Source organism: Pagrus major, chromosome 1 (genome assembly GCF_040436345.1).
Source record: "Pagrus major chromosome 1, Pma_NU_1.0".
In the NCBI taxonomy this organism is placed as follows: Eukaryota; Metazoa; Chordata; class Actinopteri; order Spariformes; family Sparidae; genus Pagrus; species Pagrus major.
In genome coordinates this window covers 32,506,101-32,522,498 of record NC_133215.1, presented here as the reverse complement: position 1 = coordinate 32,522,498, position 16,398 = coordinate 32,506,101, and the positions used below count along the sequence as shown (strand labels likewise).

Here is a 16,398-nt window from a genome sequence, read left to right as displayed (position 1 = left end):
TCGCCGCTGTATGGATTTACTGCTGCATATAATAAAGGTTCATATTATATTTATATTATATTGTATTACAGCTGATTATTATAATATTATATCATTATAGTATTACTACATTTTATTATGATATTGTCGGTACATCAGATAGGCCTATCACCGTAACATCAACACTCACTTTTTCTCTCAATCAATCACTCATGCCGTGACACAGATACATATCACTGACTCTCATACACACACACACACACACACACACCCTACCTACAACAATCTAATCTTCACACCCAAACTCTTATCATGTCATTACACACACCATTATAACTGCTTTATGTAATTGTCTGTTTCTCTGTGTATTATGTCTATTTTTGTTATCTCCCAACATCACTACGCTATTTCACCATTAAAAATATTTTTTTTTTAAAGGAACATAAAATGGCCAAAATATACACTTATACGCTAAAAAAAATATATGACAAATTGGATTTAAATATTGTTGCAAATGCACATTAGGGAAGCAAAGTGTCAGTAAAACCCTGGAAAAGCAGATTATGTAGATATTTAAACAGTATAGATGACATTTCAGATAACATTAAAGGCAACAGTATATTTCTGTTTATGGTCCAATCCTGAAAATCACCCATATAATAGCAGTATTAAATTAAATGCAGGTAAATTATCAGCGAAAGCACTATCTGCATAATAGACCAGAATGAAAATAGTAAATGGACATCATGTGTCTCCCACCTCGCCCAGGAATTCACTCTCCTCCTCCTGGACTCTGGGCTGGTCCCACACTGTGATCTCTAGCATGCGTTCTCTGAAGTCCCGCCGGTGAACATGGGAGTATATAAAGGTCTGGTTCCACTTGGGCTCAGCACTCTTCTTCACTGTTTTAGTCCGCCGTTTACTCTTATCACTGGAACAAAGACATGAACACACAGAGTCAGATGTACAGTACATAGCATGTCTCTGAACAGGGCAGTGTGGACTTTTAGGTGTTTAGAGGGATCCACTGGTAGAATGCGCTCTTCATATCTGCAGAGGGAGTGATTCCTCTCCTCCTACACCCTTGGAAGGGTAGGGTGAGGGAAGGGGTATTCAGTTGGTTGCAATCTGCATATGCAACATAATCCACAAGAATGGACGATGTCAGATTGATGGAAATGAATCCAGTGAAGTTCCTCCCATAAGTTTAAACAAGTAGATATTCCTTTGATGATATTCCTTCCTGCTGGTGTGACGCTCTTTTGTGACCTATAAAACAAAAGAAAATGAATACAATGCGCCTACCTCCTATCAGGCAGGAAGTACATCTTGACATAGGGGTTCCGAGGTCGTCCGTCTTGTCGGGTTGGTAGGTCTATGGCTTGAAGGACGTTGACGATCAACTGATGGCCCACTTTGTCATACCACAGCTTCACCTGTAAAAATGTGGGAAGACAGTTAGCCTGCATACATATCCATTCACATGAACCACATACCTCTGTCCAGATACTCACAGAGAGCTGTCCAGGCAGTACCAGAGGAAGGTCTCGGAGGGCCCCAGGGCTGGTAGGGGACATCACTGATATAGAGGGACGGTCCATCTTCTGTGACTCAAAGGAACTTGAGCCCGCTGTTGAAGAAAGAAACAGTGGTTGCTATAAACCATCGAGCCAAAGCAAATTTGGAATTAGAGCACAAGTACTGTAAGAGTACTGTATGTATTGTATGTGTGTTAAGTGTATTTCTCTCCAGAAACAACTTCTCTAAGCAGTATAACATATATAAAGCTGCATATATAAACACTTACTAGACTCTAGAGGAGGGTGGGATGACTCTGGGATTCTTGGGATGTCCCTGTAGAAGGTGAAAGAGAAACAGTGAAGTCTTCAGCTTTAATTAAACAGAATATACATCAAGACACTTACAATGTAAAGACACCGTCAGGACACTGGTGTGCATTCATCTTTAAAAAATGAATGAGTAGATGTCATGTCAACGAACAGGTAAAAAGAAGAAGAGCAGGCAGTCAATCGAAAACATATTTACATGATAAACATGGTGGGTAGCAGAGGAGACAAGGAGAACTTGATAAAGGGATTTTTCTCTTGGATCTTAGGATGTCAGGGAAGGCATGAGGGGGAGGGGCTCTAGCTCTTAAATCAACACTACTTACTGATATGCTCTATACACTTTTCTCAAGAAGTTTTTGGACATAATTCGGTGGATAGAGCTTTTAGATAAAGGAAGGAGACATATCAAAAATTAATGTCCATCACTCAAGTACTTTAACCATCACTTTTGCATATAAATAACATTAATCTTACCCTATAGGTCTTGAAACAACTATTTCCACTTGAGGTTCAGACTTGGATTCAAGGATAATGTTGTACACTTCTTTCTTAGTTGCTCCCGGCAACGACTTTCCGTTCCACTTCAGCACCTCGTCACCTGCAACCAAGATGGCCAACATGCACAATGATGATCCAGCCTGAGGTTCATCTTGCATTACATTTGATTTTAAAAAGACAGGCACTAACAGAAAACTCTACATCTTAAAATCTAACTGAAATTTGAATTCTTCTCACTTCTGGAGCCAAATGAATTAAACTCTGTTTATATTCAGGTGTAGAAATCTGTGTACATAAAAAACAGGAAACATGCATACACAGTCTTTGCACAAATTTAAAAAATGTACGTTTGTTCCCACGCATCATCCTGAAAACTGTACGGACGTGCATCCCCACAATTTACTATAGATGGCTATAAACACACCCCAATGACCTAGTTTGCATGTAAAGGGCCAGAATTTAGTTCTGTTTTGAGGAGAAATTGTGGAAGCAACTATGAGAAGAAGAAGCATCATTTTACTGTGAACTTCAAGTAATGATTGATCGAATTGACAGACGAAAAGATCGTTATGATTATAAATATCATAAAGCCAGTAAAGCTGGTAAAAAAAAAAAGGCCAAGAACAACTCATGCATCACTGTGTAATCATAGTGAAGGTTTATTAAATTATAAATGTAATCCTAACACAATTTAGTAAAAAAAAAAATAAAAATCTAAATTAAAATGTAACACTTCTCTTTTTTGCCAACTCGCGACCACACCACTCAGACTGAAAGACTGCGTGCATGGTCTGCATGGTGTTAAAGACGTGTACTGGTTTGGATATGCTCACTCTGTGTATTTTTATACATTAAGAAACCTGTGTGAAGAGTGACGTAAGTACACTTTTCCTGTGAACGCATGGTTTATACATTTGGCCCCCGGTGTCTGGAAATATAAGACTAATAACTTGTAAGCTTCAAGTCTAAGTGGGTGTTTCCATTCGCAGCAGTTGACTGACACATGAAAGCTGGTTATCAATGGTTCACTTGACAAATGTTGATTCAAGATGCTTCTCCCCTTTTCAATAAGACCACGTAATGTTAGCTTTAAGAAATGTAAGCTGTCTCACCTTTATAACAGAGAACATCACATATAAAGACCCATCAAGCTGTTGAGTGTTGTGTTAAGCTAGCAAACAAAGCTGAATAGCTTTGCTCAAAAAGTGGAAGCTAATTAGCCTAGCTTGCTAACATCACTAGATTGCTAACTTCCCACTAGAAAAAAAAAAAACCTTTTATGTTTCTCCAAACTACAGATGCATTAAATGTGTTTATACCATGGTCTGTAGTGATGCGCGGGTCATGTTTTTTTAATACCCACACCCACACAATCCATTATGTGAGCCAACCCGTCCTGCCCAACCTGTTAAAATATGCACTAATCAACAACCAGTACCCAGCTCGACCCGCAAAAAACATGATGCACCATATGAGCGCTGGACTGATAAATGAGACAGAGAAGCAGACTGAGAGCAGCTCTCTTTTCTCTTTTCCCCTTTGTCACCTGCTCTCAGAAGACGGAGGATCTAAGCTAAACAAAGTAAATGAAAAATGAACAGAATAAACTAATTGTTCTAAACTTTGGTATTCATTGTTGAATAAAGCAGCGAAAGAGGTCTGAAATTTAAATTTGAACATGCACTCCATGCCTTTTTTTCCTCTGGCTCACACATGAACAAAGCATCTGTCACATCGTTACAGTGAACTGTTACAAAATAGAAGCTTAATGTACTGGGCTACTTTAGCCTAGTGTTTGGCTGCACTGTGCAAAAAAAAGAATAGAGTTCACAGTCCCAGGATTTAGCCTGTTTCGAGATGCTTCAGGTACACGACCAGCAGAACTGAAGGCGTGCTCACCAGATGCACTTGTTGTTGCCAACATGGAGAGGAGAGGGTATGCACAACGGTGATCCCTCCAAAAGGTAAGGACATCAGTGGTGTAAATAAAAGTACAGATACCACTTATTTTGGCGAAAAACACTCAGACCGAGCCTCGTGACAATAAATCTGCTTGTGTGCATGTGTTGCCTAACCCACAGGTGTGTTCCCGGGCCGACCCGCGCATCACTAATGGTCTGAGTGAATACTCGATTTTGATTGGCTGGAGGTTGTCAATAAACTTTTGATATATGGACACCACTGAAACTCTTCAAGTAGTTCCAGTGAAACTGTCTGTTCTAAATGAGTGCACTATAGCCTGTGTCTAAAACGACTGGCATTGGTATCAGCTGGCTGCAGACACCTTGAGTTAGAAATAAATAAAATCAAAAGAAATGAAAGACTTATTCACAGTGCAAAATGTATTCCCTCAGTGCATCATCCTCTGAACACCACAGGGTTGCACTTGTAACACACAAACTACAAGAAGTCAATTATAAAGTTGGTAACCTAAGTATCGGCTGGGTAAACTGTCCATAAGAAGTCATGTATAACTCATAAAGAGGTGAGTAAACCTGATGTTTGATTTAAGAAAGCTGGGTAAACTGACCATGTGCTTTGACTCCCTACTGCAGCCCTCTGACGTTAATGTGTCAGTGATCCTCACACATCCCATTCACTGTTCAGCTCTCTACTTCAGGCTGCAGACGGACAGTTATTTGGTCATGAAAATTATTATTGATTTGGGGACAGTGACATGGCTGGTTAGCTAGCAGGTCTTGTTGTTTAGCATGCTGTGAAATTATATTTACTGTCAGTCTACCATACTTTGAATCTTGCTAGCATAATGTTACCTTTCTGGCTAACAGCTGAGCGGAGGGGTTCAAAGAGCTGAATGGACTAGTTTATCTCAACTCAACTCCCGATTCTAAGTTGTATCCAAGGTACATCCTATTTACAGGAATAGTGAACAACATTTCCATTACATAAGTACCTTATGGGACTGTAATGATTTTTTCAACTCTTAGTCATTTCTCCGGCGAGTGACCATGGTATACGTGGGTTAATGCTTCGAGGCTAATTCTTGATAATGGACACCTTGTCTTCTCTGCCGCTATCCAGTCTGTCATCTCTGGAAGCATCACCGCCTGGTACGGCAATTGCTGCACCCAGGACCGGAAATCTCTCCATAGAGTGATCCGATGTGCTGAGCGCATCACTAGAACTGCATTGCCCTGCCTTCAGGACATTTACACCAGGCGGTGCAGGTCCAGAGCGACCAGGATCATGGCGGACATTCACACCCCAACCATGAACTGTTTGTGAAGCTGCCTTCTGGTGAGCGCCTACACAGTGTCATGGCCAGGACTGAGCGTGTGAGGAGCTTCTTCCTTCAGGCCACTCGGACAATAAACTCTCATAAACCAACATAATACACACTCAGCACACACCATATATCACACACATGCATACACACCCTGCTACTTTGCACATGGTTCTTTCTGTAAATACTTCTGCCTTTCTGTAAATACTTTTGTCTTTTTGTTTATGATACATATATGTGTATATATATATATATATACATATATATTCTATTTAAATTTAAGTCTTTTATTTTATTCTCTTTTCAGTTTTATTTTCTTATTTAAATGTTATTTTCTGGTTGCACTATTTTTTGCACAGTAAACGGACTGGTTGCAATTTCATTTCACTGCCGCTGTACAATTGCATGTGACGAATACATCTTTGAATCTAAATCTTTGAATCTTGAATCTTGTCAGGCATTATCCCTCACACATTTTATACGTATGATATCAACAGTTCCAAAATATTTGTTGTATCACATCCATCCGTGTGTATGTCCAAGTGTATATGAGCTTAGTTTAATGTCAGGAAGAGGGAGAGAATTGTGTTGGCATGACAACTTGGCTGTCAAGCAAAAGACCACTTTTCAAGACAGCGTTTTTGTAAACGCAAAAACCACTGGATGTTTTGAATGAGACATTTTTGAGACATTTTCCAGCCATGTTAGTGGAAACGAAAGCAGAAATATTTGATGAGAAGTCAGGACGGCCTAAACTAAACCAGGTGAGCCTAAACATGATCTTTTCCTAACCCTAGCCAATTGTTTTTGTGACTAAATCTAACCAAACCATGGCATCCTTACAACACAACATTGAAAACTGAACACACTTTTTCTTATTTCAACACCAGTGAGTCATCTGCAGCTTCACACATCCCACATTATACAAAGGAGGGGTGTCTCTTTTTCATAGGCCTAGAAGTGGTGACCAGACTGTCAAAACTCACAGCAACAGGTAGTTCTGTAGGTAATTTCAACTCTCCATAGGTTACTGCACATGATACAAATCATGACATGGAGTAACATATGGAGTGCTCAAACAGATAGGACTAAGCAATGGCTAACAACATCAGTCCTCAGCTGGTTAACTAGCTGTGCCATTATGGTGTCCACCCCTTCAGAGATATTGCCCCAGTATGGATGGTAAACAGACTTGGATAAGGATACTTCGAGGTGCAGCGAGGGGAGCAGGGGATTTGAACCAGTGACCTTTCAATAACTGGACGACCCACTCTACCTCCTGAGCTAGAGCTGCCCAATAAAATTACAATAAAAATATTCACGCCCCCCCGGAGAACACGAACTTCAAGGATATACTGTACAAACTGACCTCCTGGCAAAAACAAATTTCAATTTCAGTTTGACTTTAAAAATACGCTTCTCAATAACACCATTATCAACCAAGGTTACAAGTACAGCAGTTCCTGCACTGAAACTACATGTTTAATAGATCTGCACCTGCTCGTAGGTGTCCCACCACATCTGCCAGGCTGCCTTTCTTGACTTTGGTGATAAAGGCCCCAAGTCTCCCCGTCTCTGTCATCTTCCCACCTACCACCTGCAAACAAGACAAACATAGAGAATGGATGGGAACAGAGCTTCATGTTGGCAGACTCGGTGGTAATTTCATTAAAATCAGCACACAGGCACTATTCAATGTACTTGTGTCATTGAACACTCTTTATCTTTCAATGTTTGTTACTTATTACAACATACAGTACACTTTTACAGCAATTATGAAATATCTCAATTTACAGTTTCAATGTAGCACAAGTTATTTACAAGCTAGGTGTGATACAGGTCTGAGTGGGAATGAATCCTACTTACTTTTAGGCCGAGGAGGGAGCCCGCCTCACGGGGCATGGCCGACCTCTTGCTTAGCGTGATGCGTCCAATTAGGTGGTCGCCCTCTTTGGATGGCTGCCAGTTACCTGGATGCTGCAGGAGCAGTTATGTGAAGTCATGGAGTGTGAAGGAGGGTAGGGAAAATGGATGGGGAAAGGAGAAAATGTTAAAAATGAAAGGGAGAAAGAGGGTGTGATAATGTTACTGATTAGGCTTTAATAGGTTTATTCTATGTAATTGTATGAAAACATTTGTGTTTGATTTGTATTACTTTATTTTGTTAATTTGTGTGTGTGTCTGCATGTGAGTACATACAGGTGTATGTGAGTTAATGGAAGTATTCAGGGCAGATGCAGCATGTTAACACTCATGTTTTGTTGAGACTTACATGCCACACTGCAGGATCTAGAGAATGACAGTCCCAGTCACCTGCATGGAGAAAGAGGGAAAATAAGTTACATGGCCTCTGTCACTACCAGGGAGAAGTGTGTCTTTTATGTATAGTAAATGTATATCATAATGTATGATTTCAATTTCAGGAATGAAAGACTGGGTAAAAATATGTCAGTGTCGGGTAAGGCCTCTTATGGATTTATCTTCTCATCCTTATCTGCATATTGCCCTCCTGACAGACTGGTCACCTTCTTAAAGATAGTATGGGAATTCCCAAAGGAATCTGCCTTTATGCAGGAACTATGTGTGGGCCATCTCGACCTAAACAAAGAGAGCATTTCCTTTCCACATTTCATCTCCTTAAGGACCCATCAGTGCACCCTGCACATATGCACACAGGAAGAAAATACCATCTTTCAAGACTTGGTGCTCCTAGGTATGTACATATCAAAGTTCAAAAAGTTCAAAGTCGACTTTATTGTCAAAACTGCAATATGTACAAGACATACAGAGAATTGAAATTGTGTTTCCCTCTGTCCAGACAGAAATAAGAAATATAAGAATATAAAATAAAATAGAAATATAGATCTAAAAATAAAAATAAAAATAAAATATGTACAGCTAAGAGACATTCGGGAATATAAAGTCCGGAGATATAAATAGTGTGGAATAGGTATGTCAGTATTGGGATTGGATATAAATATAGATATAAATATGGCAGTTTGATATAAATATGACAGTATAAAATGGTGTAAACTGGTCTATGACAATGAAATTGTAAACATTCTTACACAGTGCAAATAGATTTTAAAGTGTTTTTGAGTTGTAAAAGTGGCTGGTGCCATGGGGGGGGGGGGGGGGGGGGGGGGGGGTCAACAATGTCCATAGTTAGTGGGGGCGGCGGGCGGAGAAGGAGAGGGAAGGGGGGGCAGCGCTGGGAGGGAGTTCAGCATCCTGATGGCCTGATGAATGAAACTGTCTCTCAGTCTGCTGGTTCTCGCTCGGAGGCTCCTCATCCTCCTCCCGGAAGGCAGGAGACTGAAGAGTTGGTGGTTGGGGTGGGTGGGGTCGCCCGCAGTGCTGAGTGCTTTGCGGGCCAGACGTGTGCTGTAAGTGTCCTGGAGGGAGGGGAGGGAGGCACCGATGATCCTCTCAGCTGCTCTTACTATGCGCTGCAGGGTCTTCTTGCAGGATGCAGTGCAGCTGCCGTACCACACAGTGATGCAGCTGGTCAGGATGCTCTCGGTGGTTCCACGGTAGAAGGTTGTCATGATGTGGACTGGTGCTCTGGCTCTTCTCAGTCTGCGGAGGAAGTAGAGGCGCTGCTGAGCTTTCCTGGCCAGTGATGCGGTGTTCCTGCTCCAGGAGAGGTCCTCAGAGAGGTGCACACCCAGGAACCTGGTGCTGCTCACTCTCTCCACAGCAGCTCCATTGATAGTCAGTGGAGGGTGCTGGGTGGAGGCTCTCCGGAAGTCGACAACAATCTCCTTTGTCTTCTCCACGTTCAGAGAGAGATTGTTGTCTCTGCACCACTTGGCCAGTTGGCTCACCTCATCCCTGTAGTTTGACTCATTGTTGTTGTTGATGAGCCCCACCACAGTCGTGTCATCCGCAAACTTGACGAAGAGGTTGGTGTTGTGTGTTGGTGTGCAGTCATGGGTCAGCAGGGTGAACAGTAAGGGGCTGAGCACGCATCCTTGGGGAGCCCCTGTGTTCAGCACGATGGTGCTGGATGCGCTGCTGCCGACCCGGACTGCCTGTGGTCTTCCTGTCAGGAAGTCCAGCAACCAGTTACGGAGTGAGGTGAGGTGTTTAGTCCTAAATATTATTATATATATTTACATATTATTCCAAATGCCAAAGTTACAGAGTTGTTGAAATCCCCTGACGTTCCTTTTTTGGAATAGACCTCCTTAACATGCAATACTGTTTTGGAAATTGCGGAAAACAAGAAAGAAATAAAGGATATTTAATAGTGGGACTGAGAAAATACAATACAAATGTCATTAGAGAACCACAGCTAACAGAAATTAACTTCATTCATAATCAAACTAATTTACTATGCTCCAAGTCAGCCTGTCCAAAACTCTTGCCAGAGCCTGGCCAGGAACAAAGACACCAGTGACTGTCAGAGTACCCCATCTCTCATAAACACTGACAGATGGTCAGCTCAGGTAGAAGAACTAACTGGCCCAGCATCTGACCAGAGCAGCCTGCAAGATCCATGGCCACTTCTCCACCACAGGAATGAAACAACAGCAAGATGACATCAGACGGGGATTTAAAAGACTTTGAAGAATCTCAGTTTCAAGGTAAGTGAGATGCTCTAGCCTGGTAGAGGATTGATTTAGTTGGAGCTTCTGACAAAGGAGAGCAGGAAGGAAGCAAATAGAGCTTCAACATTATGGAAATAAATATACAGCACATGCTTCGCTGTTTGCCAAAGTCATTTCTTATTGAAAATTAAATGTAAAATACTAAAGGTTACCAATAAGACCATGGGTGATAGAGATCAGAGAACCTGAAAAAAGTCTGAGTAGATGTGACGACAGAGCTGCTAATCTGAAATCTGAAAGTCCACTGAGAGCGGCTGAGAGGGTAAATGCTGACTCCACACAGTTTAAACTGCTGAGGAGGCTCTTTGCAGGTATTAATGTAGTATTGTTCTTAATAAACAGGAAAACAGTGTGTGTGTGTGTGTGTGTGTGTGTGTGTGTGTGTGTGTGTGTGTGTGTGTGTGTGTGTGTTCTCCTTGTTTGCGCCAACTACTTTAACCAATTGCAGGCAGTAGAATGAACAAGCTTGAGAAAATCCCACCATCATACAAAATATATAACTTGATCTTGTCACATGATCTTGAACTCACTTACATTTGTCTCCATGACACTACAAACTATTTAAATACATGTGCATCTTTATTGTCATTTAGCACAATTAACTAATCCAGTTACATTCATTTAAGGCAGGTGTGGAGAGTTCAACCTGACTGCCTTGACCAGATGCATTAATCATGCTAGCTAGCTATGCTAACAGAAATATCAAATCAAATCAAGATTAATAAATAAAGTCGCCATCACGCAACATGACATCTGCTTCAATGAGGGAGTAGAAAAAATAGGAAACAATACAATTCTAAAAGGAAAAGTTACACCTACTCTGGAATATGCCAGGCTCCACAGACCGCACGTCATCCAACACACTTGTCAACATGTGCGCTTATACAAATCTAGGATCAGGCCTGAGATTGTATAAAAAATGACCTTACCCTAACCATCAGGCTAAGGAGTACACTATATGTGAAACAGTGAGGATCTGCACTGCTGTGAGATGGCCTATAGACCATTTACTCAGACCAGCTGACTCATCAGCCAGGCGCAGAGAGACTCTGGTTTTAGTATTTATCACCCAGTGATATCGTAGCCTCTCTGCTCTGCCACTGGCATATTCTCTTGTCGCAGTATATTTTCCAGCTCATCACACTAGATGTGATGGACTGGATGGCTGGGTGGACTGGATGTGGTAGCATTGGACAGGAAGTGAAATGTTCTTTTTTGTTATACTTATTCCTTGGGTTGAAAATAAGGATTGATGGAGCACTGTTTGTATTGTTTCAATTCTTAAGAAAAGCATATGGGGCTGGTTTGATTTTGACTACAAACACACTTGATGACCACAACAACAGCTAGCAAATCCCAGTCTGTATAACCCCGTATCAGGTCCTATTCATGTACTGGTAACACAGATGAATGGAGGAATTTAGCAACCCTGGCTTGTTTAATGCTATGACATGCAATTGATCACATTCATTCAACATATTATTACAAACATATTCACAATCACTCTGTAATGAGTTTTATGTTTTAAATTTTTTTTTTCTGCACGCACACACACACACACACACACACACACACACACACTAATGGCTATAGTGGTACATTGGGTCACAGTGTCATCCAGCAGACCTCCACTTCCATTTCCTCAGCACCATTATCACCTTGGTGTTCTTCTGTACACCAAATAAGTGACCTAATTGAATCACTCATTGTTTCTATTTTACTTGGAACACTGAGTCAAAGCTGATATGTTAGTAAAGCCTCAGTCTATATACATATACGCTTGTATATCCGGCGGGATGCAGTTCATTGGGCAGAAAGGGGAAACCACAATGTAAATTATGTTTACAATAATCCTGCTAAGAGAATTCTCGGAACATATAATCAGCTGTTTCTGCATGAAAATTACATAACAACTTCCTCTTATACATCATGTTTGTTTTGTGATGAGCGCTGGGGGGAAAAAATCAGAGCTGGTAATCTGAGCTGTATGCACGCACTGCCTCAGTTCTTTTTTTTGCATTAAATCCATCTATTTTACTGCTTTTTGCTTGACAAATATAGTAGACAGAAAGTTTCACAAGTCTAGATACATTCAGAATATTCTTTAATCAGGAAATGTCATACTAATATGAAACTATGAGGTAGTGTTAACTTAGGATGATCAATAAAGGGACTGGAGCTACGAAGCTGTTTTATGTTAACCATAAACTAATTATTAGAATCCAGTGAAATGCGCAAACTGTCAAATCTCATCTACCTGATTTATATCTTAAAACTATTGAAGCTTATGTTTACCTGTTAGACAGGCACTTGGTGGAAAAACACCCACAAGTAATCAGTAGATTCAATAGTGATCATTTACTGACTTTACAAAACTAAGTTCTACAAAAAGATATTCAGCCTTACAACCAGACATTACTGTATACATCATTGTGTAAAGTTGCTCTATCTTATTCGTCCTGATAATGTTTTGTATGTAGATCCAGTTCATCTCAGCTCTACATGTTCAAGTAAGTTTTTTAACTAAATTCTTCTGCAGTGTTCCAGTGGGCTTAAACAAAGTCCAACGGGGCAATCGTACCAGCATTCAAACACCATTAACAGACCATAAAAAAAGGTGAGGCCAACAATATAGTCTGCAATGTCTTTTTTGATTATCTTTGAATGGTACTAGCAACCTTTTCACAACACAGAGCGTCATCTGACTCAGTTTGAATATCTAAAATATTACTTCAAGTGGCAATATCGATATTTCTTCAATAGCAATTCATGAATGATGAACCCTGTAAAAGGTTTTTAGAGAGTGTAGTGAAAGAGTTTCAGCTCATTTCTCAGCTTTTCAGTGAAAAAGGTCTGAATAAGCTGTTGTACACTATCTGCTCAGCACCAAATAACTGGTGGGGCCACAACTAACAATTATTTCATTATTGATTATCATAATATTGATATTTTGACAATTATTTGATTCATTGTTTAGTCTATAAAATGTCCAAAACCATTATAATATACACCGATCAGCCACAACATTAAAACCATTGACAGGTGATGTGAATAACATTGATCATCTCATCACAATGCGATGTTCTGCTGGGAAACCTTGGGTGCTGGCATACATGTGAATGCCACTTGACACGCACCACCCATCCAAACACTGTTGTGGACCAAGTACACCCCCTCATCACAACAACACTACCTGATGGCAGTGGCCCCCCAGCAGGACAATGTGCCCTGACACACCGCAAACACTGCTCAGGAACAGCTCGAGGAACACAATAAAGGGCCCAAGCTGTTGACCGGGCCTCTTAATTCCCCAGATACCAATCTGATCGAGCATCTGTAAGATGTGCTGGAGCAGGTTTGATCCATGGAGGCCCCACCCCCCAACATACAGACCCAGAGGATCCACTATAAAACGCCCTGGTGCCAGACACCACAGGACACCCTCAGAGGTCTTAAGTCCATGTCTTGACAGGTCAGAGCTGTTTCAGCTGCACAAGGGGAACCTTCACAACATTAAGTATGTGATCATAATGTTATGCCTGATCGGTGTACAAATTAACTAAATTCTTTCTTAATCATTTTAATGGTTCAATCATAACACTCTTTGTGCCTGTGTTGGAGTGCACAGAGACACACACAGACCCAATGACCTCTGACCTTAAGGAGAAAGGATGTCAAGAATGACGAGGAACAGAACTGTGAAAAACATGCCTTGCCACCATCATGGACTTTACATTTTCATCCTTATGTCTTAAACCTAGACTCAAGATAAATACACTGTATTCCTCACTAAGTTGGTTCCTTTCTTCTCCTTCTTTTCACCCTAAGTGACTGAAATGGTCAGAACTATATACTTGATTGTGTAAATATATATATCTTGTGTTTCACAACTTGTAATCATTTAGATATTGGTAATAACCTTTAACACAATGATAGAAGGAAATGCCACATTAGTGAATTTAATTTTTACCAGTATGATTTTCTTATGATTTGACTTATCATTTTCTATTTTATATGTGCTCCACTGTTACGTGTATAATCCCATGCTGCAGATAAGAAAATGTTTGCTATGTTACTTATTCCTCTTTAAGTAAAGGGCCAGTTCTCTTTCCACACAAAGGAATTAATTAGTAATCAGTAAAGGAGCGCCAAGTATCTTCTTTCTTCCCAAACACGCCCCTAGACTATAAAACTTTGTAAAACATGTCGCCTCTCCTCTTCTCTCTTGTCCGTTCGCCTCTCATCCTGACTTTTAGCTTTTGCTCATCACCCCTTTTTGGGCTCTCTGTCGTAAAGCTCCTTTGCTTGGCCATGCAGCAACAGGCAATATGGGTGGCTTTTCTTTTTCACTTTTTACTGAGAGCTAAACAAAGCTACAGAATGAACTCCAGAATGAAATCATTAATTTTGTAATCCTCCTTTTCTTATGTAGTTAACTTTTCAATTCCTGAAGACTTTTTGGCTCCATGAATCCCAACTCTGCAGCCAGAGAACTCATGATGTTGTGTCTCCTCTGTGGTCTGAGATAGACCTTGTCTGAGCCCGGACTCAAAGGCAAGAAGAGGCGAGACCAGCTGCTTCACTGAACCTACTGTACAGCAGTCATCATGTGGCTGTGTCCTGACCACTGAGAATCACGGAGTCTGCTCACCATGCTCGCCGCTTTCCAGGAAGTTCGCCTCATCATCAGCCCATCCATCCCCGAAGAAAAGTAGGACATAACCTTCTTCATGCATTCTGTCTGACGGTTGATGCAGAGCTTATTCTTAAAGGATTTTTGCTTTTTGATCTTAGTGAAGTATTCCCCCTGTTTGCGCTTAGTTTAATATCTACATTTACAATTCATTCATGCTTTTTCATTCATCCATGTCCCTTAGGAGTTCAATAAATATCTTGAATTAAGTTGTTGTATTTGCCACAAGACCAAAATGTTAGCATGTTGGTAGACATGGCCAGATGAAACTGGGGAAATTGCGAGTTGTCAACTTTGTCCTGAAGATTTGTGTGTGTGCTCCCTTTGTGCCTTTGTGTATTCAGCAGTTGGAATATACTGTATGACTTTGGTTTAGCACCACAAAATAAAATACTGGGAAGGCACATGCTTTCAAAGTTTAACTACTCTTCATCTACTACCATAAATAACAAAGAACAATAAAACTTCAAAAAAAAAATTAATTCTGATAGTACAGGTGAAGACAGACAGAGTGGGGATTACATGAAGCAAAGGGTCACAGGTTAGATCTGAACCCTGGGGCATTATGGCTAGAACACAGCCACTGTATGTGGGGCACATGTTCTACCAACTGAGCTACCAGGGAGCCCAAAAAGCAGTAAATCTTCACATTAAGGAATCTGAAACTGGCAAAGGTTAAACAGTTTTGCTTAAAAAGGACTTGATTAATGGTGATTATTCATTGACTATCAAAATAGTTGGCAATTCATTTTCTTTCAGTCTAATAGATTCATTGACTAGCTCTACTCGCTGATGAACATAGTGGAGCATTCATGTGTACATTTCTTCTATTTTTGTTTTGTTTTTGTTGTTCTTGTTTATATATAGATATTATTATTATTATTACTACTTCTATTACTATTACTATTAATATTATTATTATTCTGAACTTTGAATGGTAGCAGCTGTAACATAAACAATTTCCCCTCTGGGATAATAAAGTATTTCTGATTCTGATTCAGTAGCCTAAGAGACAGATATTGCCCTCGGGAGTTTGTAGAGACTAAAACAGCTAAAAGAGGTTGACTGTTGGACCTGGACTTGCCGGGTGGCCAAAAAGACTCAGTGTGAATGATAGTTGTGCTCTGTAACTGTTGGATGTGTAAATAAGTAACTGTTTAATACCAAGTTCACAATATCAACTTAAAAGGTGATCATGTGTCAATATCCAGGGTTCCATCCATTACAAACATATATTCTAGACACATTTCAATAAAACTAGTAAATTGACTGTTGCACGCTTCCTTACACTACTGTGATGTGAATATTAGGAGGTGGGCGCATTGAGAACAATTGACGGCACTAATTCTGCATACCAGTGCAATCACACCACTGTGGAAGAAGACAGCAAATGAGGTGAAGTGATTAAGAGTGCCAATAAAATCTCAAACAATGTGGAAAATGTGATTGAAATTTGATGCTATTTATGTTTGTTTCATGCATTAATCTGAAGAAGCTTGCAGTCTAACAAAGATGCTTATC

General features: G+C 40.4%; 1 protein-coding gene across 2 annotated transcripts in view; it reads right to left on the bottom strand.

The window, feature by feature from the left end:
• LOC141003712 (regulating synaptic membrane exocytosis protein 1-like) overlaps positions 1–16,398 on the bottom strand; it is a 92,123-nt gene that overhangs the window by 33,886 nt on the left and 41,839 nt on the right. For both annotated transcript variants that reach the window (XM_073475156.1, XM_073475147.1), the window contains exons 5-12: positions 7,844–7,884; positions 7,438–7,548; positions 7,069–7,168; positions 2,304–2,427; positions 1,787–1,833; positions 1,494–1,609; positions 1,285–1,415; positions 739–910 (exon numbers count right to left, since the gene is read on the bottom strand). In XM_073475156.1, the coding sequence (XP_073331257.1) occupies positions 739–910; positions 1,285–1,415; positions 1,494–1,609; positions 1,787–1,833; positions 2,304–2,427; positions 7,069–7,168; positions 7,438–7,548; positions 7,844–7,884 (842 nt within the window). The remainder of the gene's footprint in view (positions 1–738; positions 911–1,284; positions 1,416–1,493; positions 1,610–1,786; positions 1,834–2,303; positions 2,428–7,068; positions 7,169–7,437; positions 7,549–7,843; positions 7,885–16,398) is intronic.